General features: G+C 43.2%; 1 protein-coding gene across 1 annotated transcript; it reads left to right on the top strand.

The window, feature by feature from the left end:
• Positions 1-1,593: 1,593 nt before the first annotated feature.
• Positions 1,594-18,987, top strand: TMEM275 (transmembrane protein 275). Its single transcript, XM_028733586.2, has 2 exons — positions 1,594-2,277; positions 14,538-18,987. Exon 2 carries the CDS (start codon positions 14,617-14,619, stop codon positions 15,163-15,165), a length of 549 nt encoding a protein of 182 aa, XP_028589419.1. The 5' UTR covers positions 1,594-2,277; positions 14,538-14,616; the 3' UTR covers positions 15,166-18,987.
• Positions 18,988-20,300: the final 1,313 nt, after the last annotated feature.

The raw sequence follows: 20,300 nt of genomic DNA on the forward strand, positions 1-20,300 counted from the left end.
TCTACAGTAATCTAAATATATTCAGTTAGCGTGAATTAATCAGCAATGTTACTCTGCAGGGCGAATGAATCCCAGGATAATTTAGGCACATCTCCTAATTCACAGTCTTAAATCACCCACAGGTCTTGTTGTAAATTCAGAGCTTGACGTAGACTCTGCTGTCACTCACCTTTGTCAACCAGATAATGACAGCCCTGCTGTTCACATTATTGCTTATATCATTGTAAAAGAGAGTTCCTTCCAAAATCCTTTCTGTACGTATGAAAAGGGATAAAGCATCACTGGATTTCTCAGCTTGCTACAAGGGCTAAACACTACGGTTGTTGGTTGGGGGCTAAACACCCATTTGCATCTTGTAGCATCTCAGACATGCTGTGTGAAAGGTGGGGAGGGTGCAGTAGGACTAAAAGATCTCTAAGATCTTTTTCAGTCCTCTGGTCCTCTGATTCTACTCACACGCCGCAAAATGATGTGGTAAAGTGAGAACTCTGAGGTTGTAGAGTGGATGGAATTCAATTCTAGGCTGAATGCTATCATACATTTTTTAAAAAAACCACACACACAACATTTCTCTCAGACTGCAAATAGAAAACAGCACACATGGGTGTAGACTCGGCTAGAACCTTTGTCCCCGATGTGCTAGATTTCTGGAGTTTGTTTTTAACATTTTGGAGTTTGTATCGGGAGGTTTTTAATGCTTGAGGGTTTTATTATGTTTTTATATGTATTGTAAGCCACCCAGAGTGGCTGGGGAAATCCAGCCAGATGGGTTGGGTATAAATAAAACAACAACAACAACAACATGGAGCTTTTAATTGGAGGGGGATCATTTAAAAATGGTAGCCCTCTCTTACAATCTGAAGTGGTCCCAACTCTCCACCCTATGAGTTCAGAATTCCACCCCCTCATTCTGCTTATAGGTCCAGGCCTGACCAATTTGCACCACCAATCAGACCTAAGCAGATCCCATAAGCATCCTAAAGAGAAGGAGGGGCATTGCAGCTGATAACCTTGCCGATGCCATCCTCTAGCGCCTTTTACGCAGTTTTTCCTAGACAATCCAAGGGTTTGTCTGAATGCCTAAACGTGCCTTCTGCTGATATCTCATTGTTGTCCTTCCACTTTGATGTCCCCAGCTTTAGAAGGATCCCCGAAGCCTTTGAAAGGGAAGAGAAGAAGGGGGGGGTGTCCTCAATGAACGCCTTCTTGTTTCCATTCTCGCTTCTATTGCTTGAATGCTGAATGAAGGAAGCCACAGTGTGATGTTGTTTTGGGTGTAGGTGGGATTTAATGGTCTGCGAATATACTTTTTTTTAAAAAAAGTCAAGGAACAAAGGCACGAGGAAGGGACAGATGGCAAACAATAAAACCCATTCCCCTTCATTAGAGATGCAAGTTTGTGCAGATCTGTGCCAGCTGCATTTTTCAAACTTATCCCCTGCTGTTTGAAGGATCGTGGGTCTCCCGGTAGTTGCTGCCTTATTAGAAAATTTCACTAGGCAGAAAAGGAGCGGCGGGGAGAGAAGTTAGGTTGATTGGGGTGGTGGTGGGGGGTTAGAAAAAAGAAGAAGAATCAGAGCCACACTGCCCCTGGCGTTGATAGTCCAGAAGGCAGCTAAATTGGGAGCAGTTGCTATTTTCAGCACCAAAGCTGTGAACAGCGTCAGGGAGAGCATGGAAGGGAGTCCTAGCCGAGGCTGGGTTGTTGCAAGAGGCTGTCGACCAGCTCGAAATAGGAGCGGAGAGATGTAGTGGTTGTGACATCCTCCTGGCAGCAAAGCCATCGAGACCCGGCTCCCTGCATCGCTGGACTTGGCGACCAGCCGATCTCCCTGCTGTGTGCGTGGATGCAGCGGCCGGGGGAAGAGGGCAAACATGCGGCACGTGAATCTTTCTCTCCATAGGAAAAAGCGTAACATCCTCCCTGGAGGCGGCTCCCCAAAGCAAGGCACTCTACGCAAGCTCCGATCAAGACCACTTGAGGCTCCAGAAGATCCGTGCAGCCGGCACCAAGAATACCCTCCTCCCAGGGAGCCTAAGACCTCAAGGATGCCTCAGCTCCGTCTAAGTTTCTCACGGTTGTGATGTCCCGGTGGAGTTCACCCGTCACGGAGGACCTTCCATCTTTCTGGGTCTTGTGAATCGCCTTTCGTCTAAGCTTCCCTGAACCCGTTCCTCCCTTCCCTCTGAGGTTTTCCTAAAGATTAAATGGAAAAAGAAAACTGTCTAAGGACGCAGAGCTTCTCTTGCGCTCTTCATAGTGCGATTCAAGTCCAGGTAATTTTCCCCCTATTATAATAAACCTATTTTAATTTTTTAAATTAAATTTTCATACTCTAAATAATGAAGTTTATATTAGTTAAGAAATTGTCAGCCCCAAATACCACTTATTTGGGAGAAAAACTAGCTTGATTCACATCTACCATGGAAGAGTTTTGAAATGGTGTTTGAGGACAGAGGCTTCCATTCAGCTCTCTGCCGAGTGCTTGGTAGCTTTTATATATAGACTATATATATAGACAGTGCTGATCATAATAAAGAAGTGAAGGGGGGGGGGAGGGACAACTAATCAGCCAATTATCTGAAAATACAATGTGTTTGCTTTACATCTGATGTCTCAGCACCAGCAGTCCCAATCCACAGGTTGAAAGGTCGCTGAAAACCAGTTGATATTCTTCCCATTTAGACTAAAATGGAAGAGGTGTCCCTTAGATACGCAACTTCCTAACTGCTTGTTGCTGTCTATTAATTCAACCCATTTCCTGCAAGCTGGAGAGCATTTGAAAAATTCCGTAATTCGAGTCTCCTTTTGTGGAGTTATAACACGGAATGATTGCTTGCTGCTTGAGCTTTTCTTTTGAATATCTTTGTAATATTTTTCAATTCTTGGGTGAGCCTCTATTTTTCCATTACAAAATACCACACTTATTCAGTTTGCAGGTTTTCTTAAAATATATGTCTGAGAAATACACTCACAAAGAAAGTAGACACCTCTCATGCGTAAAACACTTCAGCAATCTCTCTATAAAACATGTACTTCAGTTTTCTATTGATCTAAGGACTGCCACCCCCCCTCTTCACCTTGAGGGTAAACTTGTAATTCATTAAACTGGAGATTACAGCTAATTGATTTACCAGTAACGGAACCCACTTATAGTGGACCATCCTATGCTTAGAAGTTATTATATGAGATTTTGGTTACAGGATGGAATCACTCTAACCATGCACAGGATTCTATAAACTGACAAATCAATATGTACCCCAGGTCCTGCTCTAAACCTCAGTCAAGTGAATGAAAATTGGAGGATAGAATCAATGTACTGGATGTGGCCATTCAAAGTTTCTTTAATCAAGCAGTTTTAAGTTGTTTAATTTAAACCCTTTAAGGCTGCCATTCTAAGGTTGGTCTCCTCCAACCTTATATATATCTTCCCATTGTTCACAATGGGAGAGGCAAAATTGGGGTGGCACCCTTGCCAGCTTCTGGGGCTGGTGTAATTTTCACTCTGGTTTGGGGACATGCTAGGGGTCGGGTAGACTGGAAAGGTGTTGGATCTTTTCAAAACAAGCCTTCTGGTGCATCACTAGCATGCTCTGTTCTTGGCTCTACCAAAGTCAGATTTCCAGTTTTGGTAGGACAGAGGCTGTGCACATTTCTGCAGCAGGGATTAGAGGACATCTAACATTAGATCTCCCACCCTGAGGTCAGAGCTCACTTTCAGGGGCCAGTAAGTGTTGGTGCAGTATATGTTCAAAATGTCCGATATGTAGATGTTTGGACTGTTATTCATAAGTTCAGATAAGGAGTGAAGGGATTCCTTATTTCAGGTGAAGTTCTTTTGGCATTCCCTGATAATACTGAGTTGGCTGGTCTTCCAAGATTGATAGAGTGCTTCACAAGTTTAAAGTACTCTCATAGCATACTGTCAACATAGAATACCTGTGCTCAGAGATCTGCATTGGTTGCTGATTTGCTACCAGACCAGGTTCATGGTGTCATTATTAGTATATAAAGGCCTTAACAACTTGGGACCACTTTACCTACCCAAGTAGGCCTTACCCCATATATGACAATTTGACCGCTTTTATTGGCAGAAATGGCACTACTACAGGTGCCACATAATACCCATTCTGCATTTGTAAGTACTTGATATTTCAGTGTGGTGGCCCCTACACTTTGGAAGTCCCTGCCTATTGAGATCAGGCAGGTGCCTTCACTGTATTCTACTCGGCACCTGCTAAAAACATTCTTGTCTAGACAAGACTACCCAGGTGCTTAGAAATTAGATGCGAATTTTAATCTTTTTGTATTTAAACTTTTTGTATGTTTTAAAATATTGTACTTTTTCTTGATTTTCTTGTTTTATCTTTTCGTAAACCACTTTGAGGGTTTTGGGGTTTTTTACAATCAAGCAGTATATAAAATTTTATAAAATAAATAAAATATGCCATCCCAGTGCTTTATCTGACTCTAAAGATTGTTAGTTAAAGTCAACAGCAGCCAAAGCCATGAACGCTCTGTGGTATTCTGTAAACTATTTAAAGTTTTCACTCTCCCTACATAGTCACCTCTATGAACTGATGCAGGGCAGTTCCATACAGAAAAATGAAATGTACTCTGAAGTACGCATGTTGCAACTCATTATCGAGGCCATGCTTTCAGGCCACATCACACATGCTACATCTCCTAAATTGATTCAAGATCGAGACTCCAACCCTTCTGCTCACCATATGGAGCTCGTGCCAATTGCTCTTCTGATGGTAAACGTCAAGAGTTCTATATCATCAGCTCAGGGGCTAAGTCAATTTATCTGTGACACAGATACAGCTTAAGCCTTTCTGATTTCACACCAGATTCCCCAAATGTCAGTGTGTAAGCATATCAGCAGCCATTAGATTTTAGAAACACTGATTGACAACAAATCTGGAGAAGTAGCAGTGTGATCCCATGTATGTCTACTCAGAAGTAAGATTCATGGACCTCAATGAAACTTACTCTCAGGAAAGTATGTCTGGTCTCTCTGATTTAAATGAAGTTGACTTTCTGGTAAGTTTAAATAAGATTGCACCCTTAAACTTTGTGACATGGAATAAGATTAAGTGAAAAAGATATTAAAGGCAGCTAGCAGTTTTTTTCTAGGCAGTTACAGCTGAAGTACAGATGCAAAGTATCTCCCTTGGAAGGAAAATGGAAAGATAAATCTTTATGGAAGTTATTATTATTTTAATTTATTTTATTTCAAAAGATTTCCATACCACCTCTCAATTAATAAGAATTTCTCAGTCCAGTTTACAACAACAGAATGAAATAACAACTGAAACATTGTGCATGGAAAAAGAAACAGCAATGCTATCTGTAAAAAGCTGGGGGAAATGAAAATGCACATAAAACAAAACAGCACAGATTATATTACTCTGGTTTCTCTTTGGATTGTATAACAGCACAGGCACCAGGTCAGCCTCCCATGGGAACAAATTCCACAAGCAGGGTGCCACCACTGTGAAAGCCCTGTCTCCAGTCACCATGCACATCACCTCATAGAGCAGGAGCCTCCAGAGAAGGGCCTCTGAACCAGATATACCGGTAAATGCAGAGGTAGCTAACCTACCATTCCCATCACCCCTGCCCATTGACAATGTTGACTAGGGCTGATGGTCACACCTAGAAGACCACAAGCTGACCACCCCTGTCTTAACGTATGGGCAGGTTGATGTGGCAGAAGGTGAAGGTTGATGTGGTTTGAATGTAAGCTGCCTCAAGCCCATGTGGAGTTGATGGGATAACATATATTAGATGACACTATTTTAAGAACTTAAGACTTGTCTTGCTTGATCAGTCCAAAAGTATCTCTATTCTAGCAACAGTAGCTAGTCAGATTCCATCGAGGGCTTACAAGCAAAGCAATGGCCTTCCTCTGAGGCTTGTCCATAATGGCTGTTATGCAGGTATCTATAGCTTTTGAACATAGAGGTCCTATGAAGGGATCATTTCCGCCCCCACCACATAGACATTTGCTTCAGGTTGCATGTGGTTACTCTTCAGGGGATACTTCTATGTCCAAATACCTTACTGGTTCTACAACCAGAGGCTGGAATCCTTTACTCAACTATGTGGCAAAATCCTACTGAACGCAGTGGGAATTACCTCTGAGTAGACATGTCTACGATTGCATTTTGACTCTTTTAATATACAAATAAATGTGTGAAATGCATGCTAAAGGCACAAATCCCTCCTTTCTCAAAAAGATGGCTCTTAAAATATATTGCACTTTTTAAATATATATTGAGTATATCGATGAGGCTGTAGAATCGTGCTGTAAAACGGGCCCCATTCCTGAAATCTCCTCCCAGTAAGATTGAAAAGACGCAGTGCTAATTATTCTTCAGCAAGGTTTGTTCTCCTGTATGTTTGTCAGTACTAGACCTCATAATATCTGGGGCAGAAATTGAGCTAATGCGGGTGGCTCCTTTCCAATCCCTCAGGTAAGGGGGATAATTTTTTGAAATAAGTCACATATTGGAACAGTGTGATTCAAAATGAGAAAAAAACATGAAATGCTTTGAAGCAGGAATTGCTAGCAACAAGAAGACATTTCTGCATTGCAGAAATAAAAGTCATTTGAACACACACACACACAAACACACACACACACACACACACACACACACCACATACATCCCAGGCTTTTTGATTCGGACATTTGATCAGTTGCTGAGGAACTTGACCAGGAGAATGCCATTGCATTCATTTTCTACTTGAGGGCTTCACATGACTTCTGATTGCCTCTATGGGAAATAGTGAAGGGCCTTGGCTCAGTGGTAGGGCATCTGCTTTGGATACAGGTCTTAGGTTCAGTCCCTGGCATATTCAGGGTGCACAGGGTGAGACCCTTATCTGAAACCCTGGAGAGCTTCTTACAGTCAGTGTAAGACAATACTGAACTAGATGAACCATTTGTCGGACTCAGTAGAAAGCAGCTTTCTATGTTCCTATGTAAATGGGATGCTGGACTTTGGTCCGTTGGTGTGATCCAGCATGGCTGTTTTTAAGTGAGGTCCTTAGTATGTACAGCTGTATGTTCATGTGCTCCTCCTTTCATACAATGTGTCAGATATGCAGGTTACCAGTGGAATCAGGGGAGGAACCAGAATGGGCAGTCTCATTCCACACTTCACATGTTTAGTCTCCAGTTAAAAGGTAAAGGTACCCCTGCCTGTACGGGCCAGTCTTGACAGACTCTAGGGTTGTGCGCCCATCTCACTTAAGAGGCCGGGGGCCAGCGCTGTCCGGAGACACTTCCGGGTCACGTGGCCAGCGTGACAAAGCTGCATCTGGCGAGCCAGCACAGCACACGGAAACGCCGTTTACCTTCCCGCCAGTAAGCGGTCCCTATTTATCTACTTGCACCCGGGGGTGCTTTCGAACTGCTTGGTTGGCAGGCGCTGGGACCAAGCAACGGGAGCGCACCCTGCCGCGGGGATTCGAACCGCCGACCTTTTGATCGGCAAGCCCTAGGCGCTGAGGCTTTTACCCACAGCGCCACCCGCGTCCCTTTAGTCTCCAGTTAACTGTTTGTAAAGGACTTATGATGCAGTCTCTCTCTCTCTCTCTCTCTCTCTCTCTCTCTCTCTCTCTCTCTCTGTGTGTGTGTGTGTGTGCATGTGAAGTTCTGTATTTGCAAGGGGCTCACTGTGGTGTACCTGCCAGTGGGGACTGAGCCACCCAACGCTGAAGCTGGAGTGATAACATAACACTCGTTCCCAAGTGTCCCGCTTTGCTCCTGCTCTGTTGCAATAAATGACAGCCATTCATTGACATGGGAGAAGGTGGAAGTGTGCATTTCAGGGCACCAGTTGGGTGAGGAGGGAGCTAAACCAGCCAACTGATTCTAGTGATCCCAGACAGTGAGAATCAAGCTTGTTGCTATCTTCTTAACCTCGACTCTGGGTCATGCTTGAGTGTAATAGAATGGGGAAGATTGTTGGGAAATGATGTCATGTTTGCCCTTGAAAAAGCAATTAGTGTTTCGGAGAAGCTAACCTAACTGAAACCTGATATGAGCTCTGGCAAGCTGCTGACAGATAGTTCTCTCCTAAGCTGTGCATATATTCTGAACTTACCATATGCGACGTACTGTACTAAATCCAAATACTTCATTGAGATAGAATAAACCACCCTTGAATTCTATGGCTTGAATATATTATGGAAATTAGTGCTTAATGACAACTTTTATTTTACTTCTGGTCACAGGAAAAGGCAACATGCAGTGAAATTCACTGATATCCATCTCTATATTTCTGATTTTTAATGACTTGGTTGTGGATTTGGAATACAATGGAGATAACTGTGCAGGGAAAAATATTCTATATGAAAATTGATTTATTGGAAAATGAGTGATGTTTATTTCTAATTGGAATGACAAATCTAGGGAAGGCTGAATTCATTTTTTTTGTTAGTTAAAGGAATCAACCGTATGTACCTGTTGCTTCCTTCCTTTTCCTCCTTTTGTACTATGCTATGATGCACTATAAAAATTAAGATTAGGGGGGGAAAGATGTTGAGATTCCCAGACCACCTGAGAAGTCCACTGTGAGGGAAGCTGGTACAGAACGGGCTGGATTGTGCCAATGACTTATAAGTAGCTACCACTGCTCACTCTATCCAACCTAATTCCTGGTGAGTGAAAAACCCAAGACCTCCATTTTATTTAGCCTACTTTTAGCAAGCTCTGTCTATCCTGACTGCAGCCAGGCATAACTCAAATCATGGCTCTCTTTACCTCTCCTTTAGCCAAGTACGGACATGAGCAATATGACAGAAACTTTGAGCCATGCGAAATATCCAGTCATCTTCAGAATCCAATACAAAAGATGTATTGGGGGATGGGGAATCTTTTTCAGCCCAAGGCTGCATTCCCTTCTAGGCAACTTCCTGAGGGCTACATGCCAGTGGAGGGAGGGAACAGAGGCAAAGGGGTGTGTGTTAAGTTGTGGGTGAACATATCAGATGACACAGCGATTCTTCAAACAGCTCTTGTTTATTCACAGGCCAGGACAGAACTGAACTGAAGGGCTCAGTCAGCCTGCTTATATACAGCTCCAGTACCATGTTACAACTTTCTAAAACTATCCAATCACTGAACGTCAATCCTTCATTTGCATAACTCTCTACAGTATCCATCCAATCACTGAACGTCACTTTCGATCCTTCATTTGCATAACTATCTACAGTATCCCCCTGCTGGGCCAGGGTGAGAACTTCAGTTCATAACAGGGGGGGAGCACATTTCAGCCAGACACTGGGTGTGGCTTGGGAGAGTTCTGAGGACCAGGTAAAGAGGCCTTAGAGGGCTGTATTCAGCCTCCAGGCCAGAAATCCTTCAACCCTGATTTAATAATAATAATAATATTAACAACAACAACAACAACACTATTTATACCCCACCACCCATCTGGCTGGGTTTCCCTAGCCACTCTGGACAGCTCCCCACAGAACACTAAAAACAGAATAAAACTTTAAACATAAAAACTTCCCTAAACAGGGCTGCCTTCAGATGTCTTCTAAAAGTCAGATAGTTGTTTATTTCCTTGACATCTGATGGCAGGGCGTTCCATAGAGTGGGTGCCACTACTGAGAAGGCCCTCTGCCTGATTTAAGACAGTGAAGCTGGATAAATTAGAGGTAGCATAAACAACAGTTTTAACCATGAGGCTACTAAGGCCTTAGGCCCTCAGTTTTCCAGCTCAGTCACTAGGGTGCGGGGGTGGGGGGGTGGGGTCCAGTGACAAATCTGGGGGTCTCAAATTTCAGTGATGCCAAAATTTGGTGCCTCTTATGCTCCATTGTAAATCACAGTTGCAGTGCCCCTGAGGCTCTGCACCCAGTGCAATCAAACCAGCCATGCTCTCTTAAATCTTCCTCTGGAAGACTCATGTATTTATGCCATCTTAAGCCACTTGGAGGAATGACCCCCTTTTCTCTCACTAGAGTCCAGGTTAGGTGGGGAAAGGGATTCACAGGTGGAATGACGTACTCCATTCACAGCTGTCAAAGGGAGTTTGAGGTAAACATCACAGAAGCAGGTAATTCTTCTGAAGATGAGAGATTTGTGCTTCTCCAATGCAAGAAGGTATGAGGGGGAGGTGAGACAGCTCTGCGGGACAGACACACTTCTTAATTTTGCTAATTTTTACTTGGCATGCGTCTTGAGAAAACATTTAGTAAGAGTTCAGAGTACATCAACATTTTGTGTTTGTGTAGGTAGGTAATGTTATTGATGAACAGTACAGTTATTCATCTCACCACAGTTTCTTGTTATTAATTCAGTTACTCACACCCAAGCTTTGCATTACTTGCATCATTCTAAATTCTCTCAGTTGAGGAATTTTAAACTCAAATAAACATTTATGGGTGGCTAGGGCCCCCACCTTTATATGTAAAACAACAGACTATTTAGAGTCCAGTCAAGCTGCTAGTATAAATTCTATCCTGTTTTGCATAGAGTTGATGGCAGGTAGTACTTTAGATCTCATATACTTGGCGTGGGGGGAGTTATCAAGCAAATTCTCCTAACTTGAATTTGATGTCATAAATAAATAGGCACTGGCCATCTTTTCCATTGTGCACTGAGAGTCTGGAGTGACGTTCTGGATGCAGGTATGTGAGGTGTGGAAAGATATCTTATTATCCAAACACAGGAGGCTGCTCTCCAAGGTTCTAGTTGTGCTCATCCACACCATCAGCTACTGGATCCTTGAAAACTAGGCACCCCAGAGGACTGGATGTGAGACCTTCTGCTTGCACAAGTTATGGCCCCCACCCCATTTTTTTCCATGCTGCTTTTTCTCCTAGGGATCTGAGCATGCATGGTCCTTTCAACTCTTTCTTTATCTACACAACAACCCTGTGAAGCAGATTAGGCTGAAATACAGTGGGTGCTTCCAGGTAGGGGTAGGTTGTTGCGACGGATCGTGCAGATTCAGTTTTTCTGTGTCTGTGATTGGCATGTTAGCCAAGAAAGATCATGCTCCATATTTCATAGAATCATAGAACTGTAGAACTATGCCCTTAGGTTCACAAACTTGTTAGACCCAGTTCCTAATGAACATAGCTTTATGTATGGTTTATGTATGGTTTGGATATCTGTGAAAATTCCTCTCCCCACCAAACAAATAATTCTATATGGTTGAAAAGATGACCCAGTATCTATATTTTATGCAAATACCTTGAGCAATGTGAATCTTAAGAAGATAATTCAAGGTATCACTGATCAATGCTGCTGATTGAGTAGCCTATATAATGTCTTCCAGAATAGCATTGTTCTTCCTAACGCAAATCAATCAATCATGCTTCTTTAATGAAGTGACTGTGGCTTTATTGGATGGTAGTGACAAGAAATGGGAAGTAATGGCACAAATGAATTGAGTAAGGATATTGATTGGATTTGACCACTGAGGAGAGGTATACTTAAAGTGAAGGGAAATCATTTTATTCCATGTGAACACGGGACTTTACTTTTGGGGTGGTACATACCACCCAACCACTAGGTGTTGTTGTTGTTTAGTCGTTTAGTCGTGTCCGACGGTTCGTGACCCCATGGACCAGAGCACGCTAGGCACTCCTGTCTTCCACTGCCTCCCGCAGTTTGGTCAAACTCATGCTGGTAGCTTCGAGAACACTATCCAACCATCTCATCCTCTGTCGTCCCCTTCTCCTTGTGCCCTCCATCTTTCCCAGCATCAGGGTCTTTTCCAGGGAGTCTTCTCTTCTCATGAGGTGGCCAAAGTATTGGATCCTCAGCTTCAGGATCTGTCCTTCCAGGGAGCACTCAGGGCTGATTTCCTTAAGAATGGATACGTTTGATCTTCTTGCAGTCCATGGGACTCTCAAGAGTCTCCTCCAGCACCATAATTCAAAAGCATCAATTCTTCGACGATCAGCCTTCTTTATGGTCCAGCTCTCACTTCCATACATCACTACTGGGAAAACCATGGCTTTAACTATACGGGCCCCTGTTGGCAAGGTGATGTCTCTGCTTTTTAAGATGCTGTCTAGGTTTGTCATTGCTTTTCTTCCAAGAACCACTAGGTAGTGCTACCTATTTTGACTTTTGTGTACCTAATGTGCTAAGATTTATATCCAGCTTTGCTAATGTACATAAACTATCTGATTCCTTTCTTTTTTTTTACTTCTGTGCTCTGCTTCACAATGAACCTGAATGTTTCCCTTTGAGCTGAAGACTGCTCCTAGTAACAACTGGATTCTATATTTTCAGCAGCAACAACAAAATTGGGGCCCTCCCATGATTGTTTCTTCATTCTAAATCTTCATTCCAAGTGTGGGGACCACATTTTGGCCCCAGACATGAGGCTCCCTAGCTCTTCGACTCTCTTCCTGAATGACTCGGTTATAACCAAAAACTGTTTTAGAAGGAGACTTCCTTTGCCCCTCCCTTGGCTGGGGACAATGCTGCCTGTGTGGATGAGATCTGAGTAAGAGCGTGTCAGAGAGCTGAGTTTTGGACTCTGGAAAGCTAGCAACATTTCTGGGAGCAGGCTGGCAGTCTCCCTGGAAAACTATTATGCGGAAGCCATGGATTTGGGCTATGTGTTGGAGTGGTTTAAGCACTGCCTCTGCATAGGTTGTAAGCAAACACAATTTTGTTTAAAAGGCCAATACCAGGGAGACGAAACCTGGGGAAGGCCTGCACCCCCTAGAACCTCTCACTGCTTGGAGAATTGGGCTGTGCCTGGCAACAGTAATCAATACATGAAGATAGCTTTAACCCACAAATCTATCAGAAATTTAATTTGAGAATTTACTATGTAAAGCTTACATACGCTGGAAACTTCTTATAAAACAGGAAAATGAAATCAGTGGTGCTTTGATGCTTTTAACATCCCATCTCTGCTTCCCTTAGACTTCAGTATTAGCCTTGCTCATGATTTTTCAACACACACACACACACACACACACACACACACACACACACACACTGCTGCAGCATTTTCTTTAAAGAATCAGTGGCCTTGTAGAACAGGAAAAGGGATGGGAGGATGCACAGTCCTTATACTATTCTGCACTGCCTCTCTGATGAGAAAAAAAGCAGGAAGCTTCAAGGCTGCCTCTTCTGGCTTTAAAAAGCTGAGACAGTTATTGGGGACACAAGAACTGCTGTAGGCTTAGGATGAAGAGTGTGTGGGTTATCGCTAAAGGAAGTTAAAGTAAGTATTTTTTCCTTTTCTTTATTTTCTGTGTTTGCCTGGGCCACCCAAAACATGAGTTTTCTGGGCAGTTCGCAAAAGAGAGAGAGAAAAAGCAACAGGAAAAATGAATTGCGATATCAAAATACAAAAATGTAATATCATAAAACAATAAATTGCTGCATGCTCCCCCTCCCCTCTTTCCCCAGCAGATGAAAGGCAGATGGCACTGCAGATATACAATAAATAACAGATCAGGCATTGTGAACTAAGATTCTAAGATCACAAGCTAGGATCAAGCTACTGTACAGGTTACATTAGCTATGCACCTGTGTCTTTATGTGTGGAGCCCTAATCTTGATAAAAATAGCAAGGAGGTTAGGAGGACTTTAACCCTTTGCCCCCTGCTGTGTTCCTACTCCAAATTAGGGCCTATAAAATACAATGTCTCTCTGCATTTTCTCCACACTATGCATAATGTTATGTTCCTCTCTATACATCTTGCATAAGTTGATATGCATTACTCACCTTTTTTTGAACTAAAAAGCACCAAACATTGCAGTGTTTCCTCATAGGAGAGTTGTCTTAGCTTCATGATGGTTTTTGTTGCCTTCTACTGAACCTTTTCCAGCTCTGTAACTATCTTCCTGAGGTGTGTCAACCAGAACTGAATGCAGTATTCCAAGTGTGGTTGCGTTTCAGGTCGACTCTTGCAGGAATCAAAGGATCACAGGGTCGGAAGGGTCATCTAGTCCAACCTCCTGCAGTGCAAGGGAAGGAGATCTTTCTTGGCTGCTCATCCTGAGGCAATTGCACTTGGCTCCAACCAATGTGCAAACCAGAGCTGGCTCCAGGTTTCTGTGGGTCCTCAGACATGGCGCCAATTAGCTAACCTGGAAGAGGCGGGACATGCAAACTGAGAATTCTCTTATGCTGCATCTGATCTTCACAATGTAAATGCTATAATTTCCCTGGGCCCTCTGTGACCAAATGGCCAACCCTGCCAATGGCATAGCGTGGGGGGTGCAGGGGGGGCCGGCTGCACCGGGTGCAACATCTGGGGTTAGGGCAAATCCACAGGTTAGGGGGCGCAAATCCACGGGTTAGGGGGCGCAAATTACTTGCCTTGCCCCGGGTGCTGACAACCCACGCGACGCCACTGAACCCTGCCACCCTCTGGAGCTGCCCGTGGTGCAAATGGCAACTTGCAGAGGCGAACAAATGGGGTTTAAACATTGTTACCGGGGTTTGAATCTTTGCAAATCACGCAAACAGAAAGTCTGAATGAATCAACAGGTTTATTTCACTCCTTTCTGCCTTTTCTTGTTTTTCAGACTTTCGGAGCAGCGATCGACCATCTTGTGGGCACCATGTATGTTCAGTGAAACCCAAGGCCCCACCTGAAACACTAACATGTTCAGCGACAAGAACAGCACTCCTTTGTCCCAGAAGCCAAGCAAGAAGAAAACAAGGCCGCAGGGTCTCCCTTCCCCAGCTCTTTGCTGTGCCTGTGGACTGTGCATCATGCTCGCAGGCATTAACATCACCCTGGTGGGAGCGTTTGCTTTTGGGACATTCTTGCCTGTCAACAACCCTCCCATTGTCATCGGTCCCATCCTTTTGGTTGTGGCATTCACTTTCTTTGGGGCGTGCTGCATCTGCAGCCGGAGACCTCCTGCTCACGGTGCAAGGAAATCCAAACCGGGGGCCAATATGGGGCTCATCAAACCTGGGAGCACAGCTTTTGAAATTGAAACCAGCGAGCACACAGTTCAAGACACCACGGCCGTGCAACTGAGCCCAACCAACTCCCCCATGTCCTCCAAAAGGTCTACCCCTGTTCACGAGAATTCAAAGACCTGCAAACTTTTTACAATGGATAGCAATGGGCCGGCGGCCAAATACATAGCAGGTGGAGAATCCATACAACTGAATTTGCCCAGAGACATGGGCATGTCATAAAGCCAAACTGGAGAATATTTATGAGTAGCTGGGCAGCAGGCACTTCAGCATGTGACCAGATGGTTAGATGAGCTTGCAGCACACCAAGCATCTGGGATCCAATTTAGTGTTGGCCGACACGTGCATCAGAATATGTTGAGAAATTTAAGGGAAAGGCATAATAAAGTAGCAATTACTTAGAAATCAATGCACAGCTGAAGTGGGAAGTGCCAGGCACTTGTGTGGAAGGACTGGATTTTGAGCAATGAAATTAAAGTGAAAGATGGCACATACGAATCAGCAGGGCACAGCTACTGAAAACACCACAGCCTCTGGATCTCATTCATTATTTTAATGGGTTTATAAATGATAATATGATGGTCAGAGTCTGATGATACAAGAACAGTGGGAAATTTATAGATTCTGGTTATTTTTTTAGAAGGAATGTGGATTGTAATGAACATTGAACAAGGAGAAGAAAATTGGCACTCAGATTTAATGAGGTTGATTTGTTTTCTTATTCTGAGGTCAGTGCTTCTTGAGTGCAATTTAAAATCCATCTGGCCTCTTGTTTTGCCCTGCCTTCACACTTTCCTCCTTTTCACTGCTTGCTGCAAAAGTCACTGGAAGTTCCACACATAAATATCGCCTTGGTTGACCTCCCTCCATCCTCTGGTTTTCAGATTCATGTTTCGGTTGTGCCACTGGCAGCAGGCTCGGCTGCGTTGGGTTGGGTTTCAGATGGTTCTACAGAGGATGTGCAGGGTAGCAATGGGCAGAGTTGCAAGGTTACAGAGAAAACAGGAGGAGAAATCATGGAAAGACTTTATATAACAGGAAGTGGGACAAAACAACGTTTTATAACTAGCTTGCGACCAGCAGGCTCATCTGAACATCCACCCATTTGGGAGGAAAATGGCTTGACCAAGATTTGACCTCTGAAACATGGATATGTATAATAAGGAGACATGTGCAGAAATATATGGTGACAAACATTAGTGCACATAATGGAAATTTTGATCTCTTTACATCTTAAGAAGAGTCTTAAATTTGGGGAAAATAATCACTCAAAGCCCTTCTTATGCAACTACTCTATGATATTGATTGTGAATGAGAGAATGAACATGTTCTCCTCTGCTTGTATCAAAATACCAGACAACACAGTGATTTCAGGGTTAGATGATCCCTTCCTGAGGTCATTAGAATTGACGATGCTTCAGAGAAATATGTTGTGTGTTGGTTGTCCAATCAATGGCCTCAATCTAACTCAGAAAGATTCATTTTTTTAACTTGCAGATATTATTTGTCCCCTAAAAGAAAAGTGGCCTATTTAGCTGAGACTTCCACATTTTGCTTGGGAGCATTTTTTTACTGTAATATAGTAGGGATGCTCATGACACTTCCCCCATCTGAATTTCTCACCAAATGTTGGTGTTCCAAACTTCTTGCAGTGATGCCGATGTGTTTGTGATTCTTCCACTCTTGATTTCTGGCCTTTTTAAAAAGACTATTGGGCATGTACAAATTGCTGGTTCCCCAACCCCTTGTTTTCACCTTCTTGTGTTTTGCCCTTGCATGTCATCAGTCCACACTGAACATTAAGGAAGATATCGGGCAACAAACCATTATAACCTGGGATCATGCCTTTCTTCTGTGTGCAGTGACTGAAGGAAGGGGAATGCAATGTGAAGGGAAAGTCAGAGGGGAGTAAGAATTGCTGGGAGACAATGATGGTGAAAGAGACAGATGCAGGAGGAGATGGCAAGGGGTGGGGTGGCACCACAGACCTGTATTGGGATGGAGCGGGGTTGGGGCAAGGCACCAGCGAGGTTGAGGCAGGTGCAACAGAAAGAGCACTGGATTGGCTCCACCAGTGCATCTGCGCCACCTGACTTTGCTGCCACCCTACATCACTTTATCCCAGTGTGTAGTAGTGAGAGTGCTGCTGGGAGACCATGTTCACAGCACCACCCCTTCTCTACCAACCACTCTAACAAAGAAGAGAATAAATTAGTGCAGAAGAGCAGAAAAGAAGATCTAAGGGAATGCTCCTATGCTCCCTAGAGTTGGTCTATTTGACTCCCTCCAATTTGGGTTCAGTGAATAAAATAAGGCACATCCTCCACATCTTCTGTTCTGTTTGGCATGAGCCAATGGTGCTGGCTCTGTTGTACATCTGTCAGAAAGGTAGGCTTGCCCCACAGTAATCCTATGTGTTTTTCTCAGAAGTCCCACTAAGTTCAGTGGGTTGTATCTGACTTATCCTCATAGTAGACCCACCGAAATCGAAGGAGAAGTTAGTCTGTCCAACTTAAGTCCGTTGATTTTAATGGGTCTGCATATCAATGATGTCAGTGAGTCTGTGTTCAATGAGTATGACTTAGGTGGATACAACCCACAAGGTCTTACACCCTAGTAAATAGGTTCATTTTCTGCACTGTTGATAGTTATCATTTATTTGTTTACTGTGCATATTTGTGTTATAAAAGGGATATTTCTCAAGGGTCCATCAGTTGCTTGCCACCTCTTACCTCGAACTGAAAAGGTATGTTTTACAACAGAAAGAAATTCTGAGGCAATCATTCTGTCTCTCACCAGTAACCTGTTAAGGAAGGTGACATGTAAACCAAAAAGTGCAGCAAAGTACATAAGCACCAATCTTCCTGTAACTGATAGTGGAAGATCCTCAAGAGAAGCTGATACAGTATGATTGAAGTAAGTGGCTGAACCCACTCATGGAACCATGCCTGAATGAATGGGGTACACTGGCCCATCTCTCATACCAAGGGGGTTCACACAGGAACTCCTGCAACTTTGGGGACTACAGGGTTGTGTGTCTCATAGTTGGGGAACATGTGACCAGTGGGGTAGGCGGCTGCTGGCCTGCACCAGTCCCCCTCATGTATGCTTTTAAGGTGTGAGGGGGTTAATCTGAACCTTCCAGAGAGAAGAGAGATTTAGAATCCATTCACATTTGGAACAATATTCTTCAAAGACAACTTTCATAGTCTAAGATGCAGCCCTAACTAACAAGATGCTCCCTACAAGTGTATCCTGAGAAGTTGGATGTAATAAGATCCAAGTGCTTATTATGCTAGTACTTAATTGTTGTTGAGATTTAACACTGTAAATGCACCCTGAAATTAGCACAAATTGCAGCAAAGAAAAGAGCCAGAAATATGTGATGATGCATTGTTTTAGTGAGTAAGCCCATGCATGTTAAGGTTGACTACTAAATGTTAGTAATTTTCTTCATTGTCACCTTGATCTAAATATTTTCTTCAGTACATCATGGAGAAAAATGATATTGCCCATTTTAGGGAGGTCTACATTTAAGGTCCTTATCGTCAATCTGTACAACAAGTTGCTTAACTCCATTTTCTTCTAATGGTGGAGAACTTTGAAGCAATCCAAAAGCAAGTGGATTTGTGTTATTTTTCAAATTCATTTCTTGTCTTCAGAAACTGAATGTTTTGGGGAGTGGGGGCATTTTGCACAGTAAGCAAAATGAAAAACAAAACAAAACAGCTGCCTGAATTACTTTTAAAGATGGGGTGTTGGGGGTGGGGTAGAAGGCACTTTTGTTCCCTTTAGAAACATGTTGAATTATGTCAATTTCATTGTGTGAAATGCTTGTGGCCAGTCCTGTACAGAAGCACAGTCTTTGGAGTTAACATGTGGTCATGCTTCTGGTGACAGTTTCCATGTTTACAAAAGCAAGTGACTGTTTAGCACGTGTTCAGTGCTGCCCTTTGGACTTTCCATGTGTTCAATAAAATATATTCAGATATTTCCTTAGTCTTCTGCAGACCTGAGCAACCTCATGCTTATCAATCAATGCATCATGCCGTAACCTTGGGAGAAGCAAGGTATACATTGGATGTTGTGAAAGAGGTCCATATATTATCAATGGTATATGATGGGTTACCTAAGAACTGGAGATGTGTGTGTCTATCTAAACACTACAGCCCCATCAAAACAATTTGCAACATGATCTGCTTTGGCCTGCAGTCTGTTCTGATTCACCATTCGATCAATGTGTCGCTGGAAAACGTAAAAGTCACTCAGAAACTACTCAACCAAGTTCCTTAAAGAAGGAGGTGGTTGCTCTTATGAAATCAAGAAACCTTTTAGGCCTGCTGGATAGTATGATGGCTCTGTTAATTGCACTTTTATCTTCCGATCCTACTGTTTGAGAACCTAGCCCTTTAGAGCAGCACAACACTTGGAGCTGACTAATGGCTTTGATTTTGGGACCTATTATGCATAGGGTCCAGAAGGATAAATACAATGTCATTTTGACACTGTAGACAGAGGTGGATTTAGGCAGCATGACTGGTTCTGCTGCACTGGGCGGCGAGCATAGGGGGCACTGCAGGGCAGCACAACTATGATGTAGTAGTGAATTGAGCAGAATGGAAGGTGAGCGGGGAGGGCAAATTGATCAGGGCACAACCTGCTCAAAACAATCCCTCCACTACAGATTTCCAAAAGCAGGATAGGAGCCTTGTGGGTAGTTTAACAAGCTATATGAAGTGGGTGTGAAAACCCAAAGTACATGAGGCTACTATGGGGAAATGAAAGGAATTTTTAAGGGGACAATGTGATAATGACAGTTGGGAATAGGGATCAGGGAGAAATTCAGTTAGCTTCACATTTTAATGCAAAACTACCCAATTCATATTTCCAGAAAGAATTTGCAAACCAACCACAGATATTCTTTAAAATTTGCACTTCCCTGAATGTTGCTATGTAGGTCTGCAAGCAAACTATAGGCACAAAAAGGCAGACATTAAGGGAAAGCGTGCATAAAAATTCACATATTGGCACAAACAGCACCTGAAAATGTGTTGTTGTTTTAAAAAATAAGGCTTACAAAAATTGTACATTAGGCAAAATTGCATACAAAAAGCTGTGTATATGGAGAAATGTGCAGTAAAATGATGATGTATCCTTGTGAAGGCTTTTTAAAAAAGCAAACAAATGTGGAGAAATGAACCTAAGATAGGAAATGTGGGAAACTGGGAAAACCCACCCCCAGTTGGAAATAGTGGTGATGGAGCTGTTTAATAGTTGCTCTGGACATTAAAAATTGACCCACTTACAACACATGCTGTCACAAGCTCTGTTCGGGCATTCAGTGTGAGGGTTGTGGG

This window comes from Podarcis muralis, chromosome 5, assembly GCF_964188315.1.
Source record: "Podarcis muralis chromosome 5, rPodMur119.hap1.1, whole genome shotgun sequence".
Taxonomy (NCBI): domain Eukaryota; kingdom Metazoa; phylum Chordata; class Lepidosauria; order Squamata; family Lacertidae; genus Podarcis; species Podarcis muralis.

Excerpts from the sequence above, each read along its gene's own strand:
- TMEM275 (XM_028733586.2), top strand. The coding sequence starts at position 14,617 with ATGTTCAGCGACAAGAACAGCACTCCTTTGTCCCAGAAGCCAAGCAAG.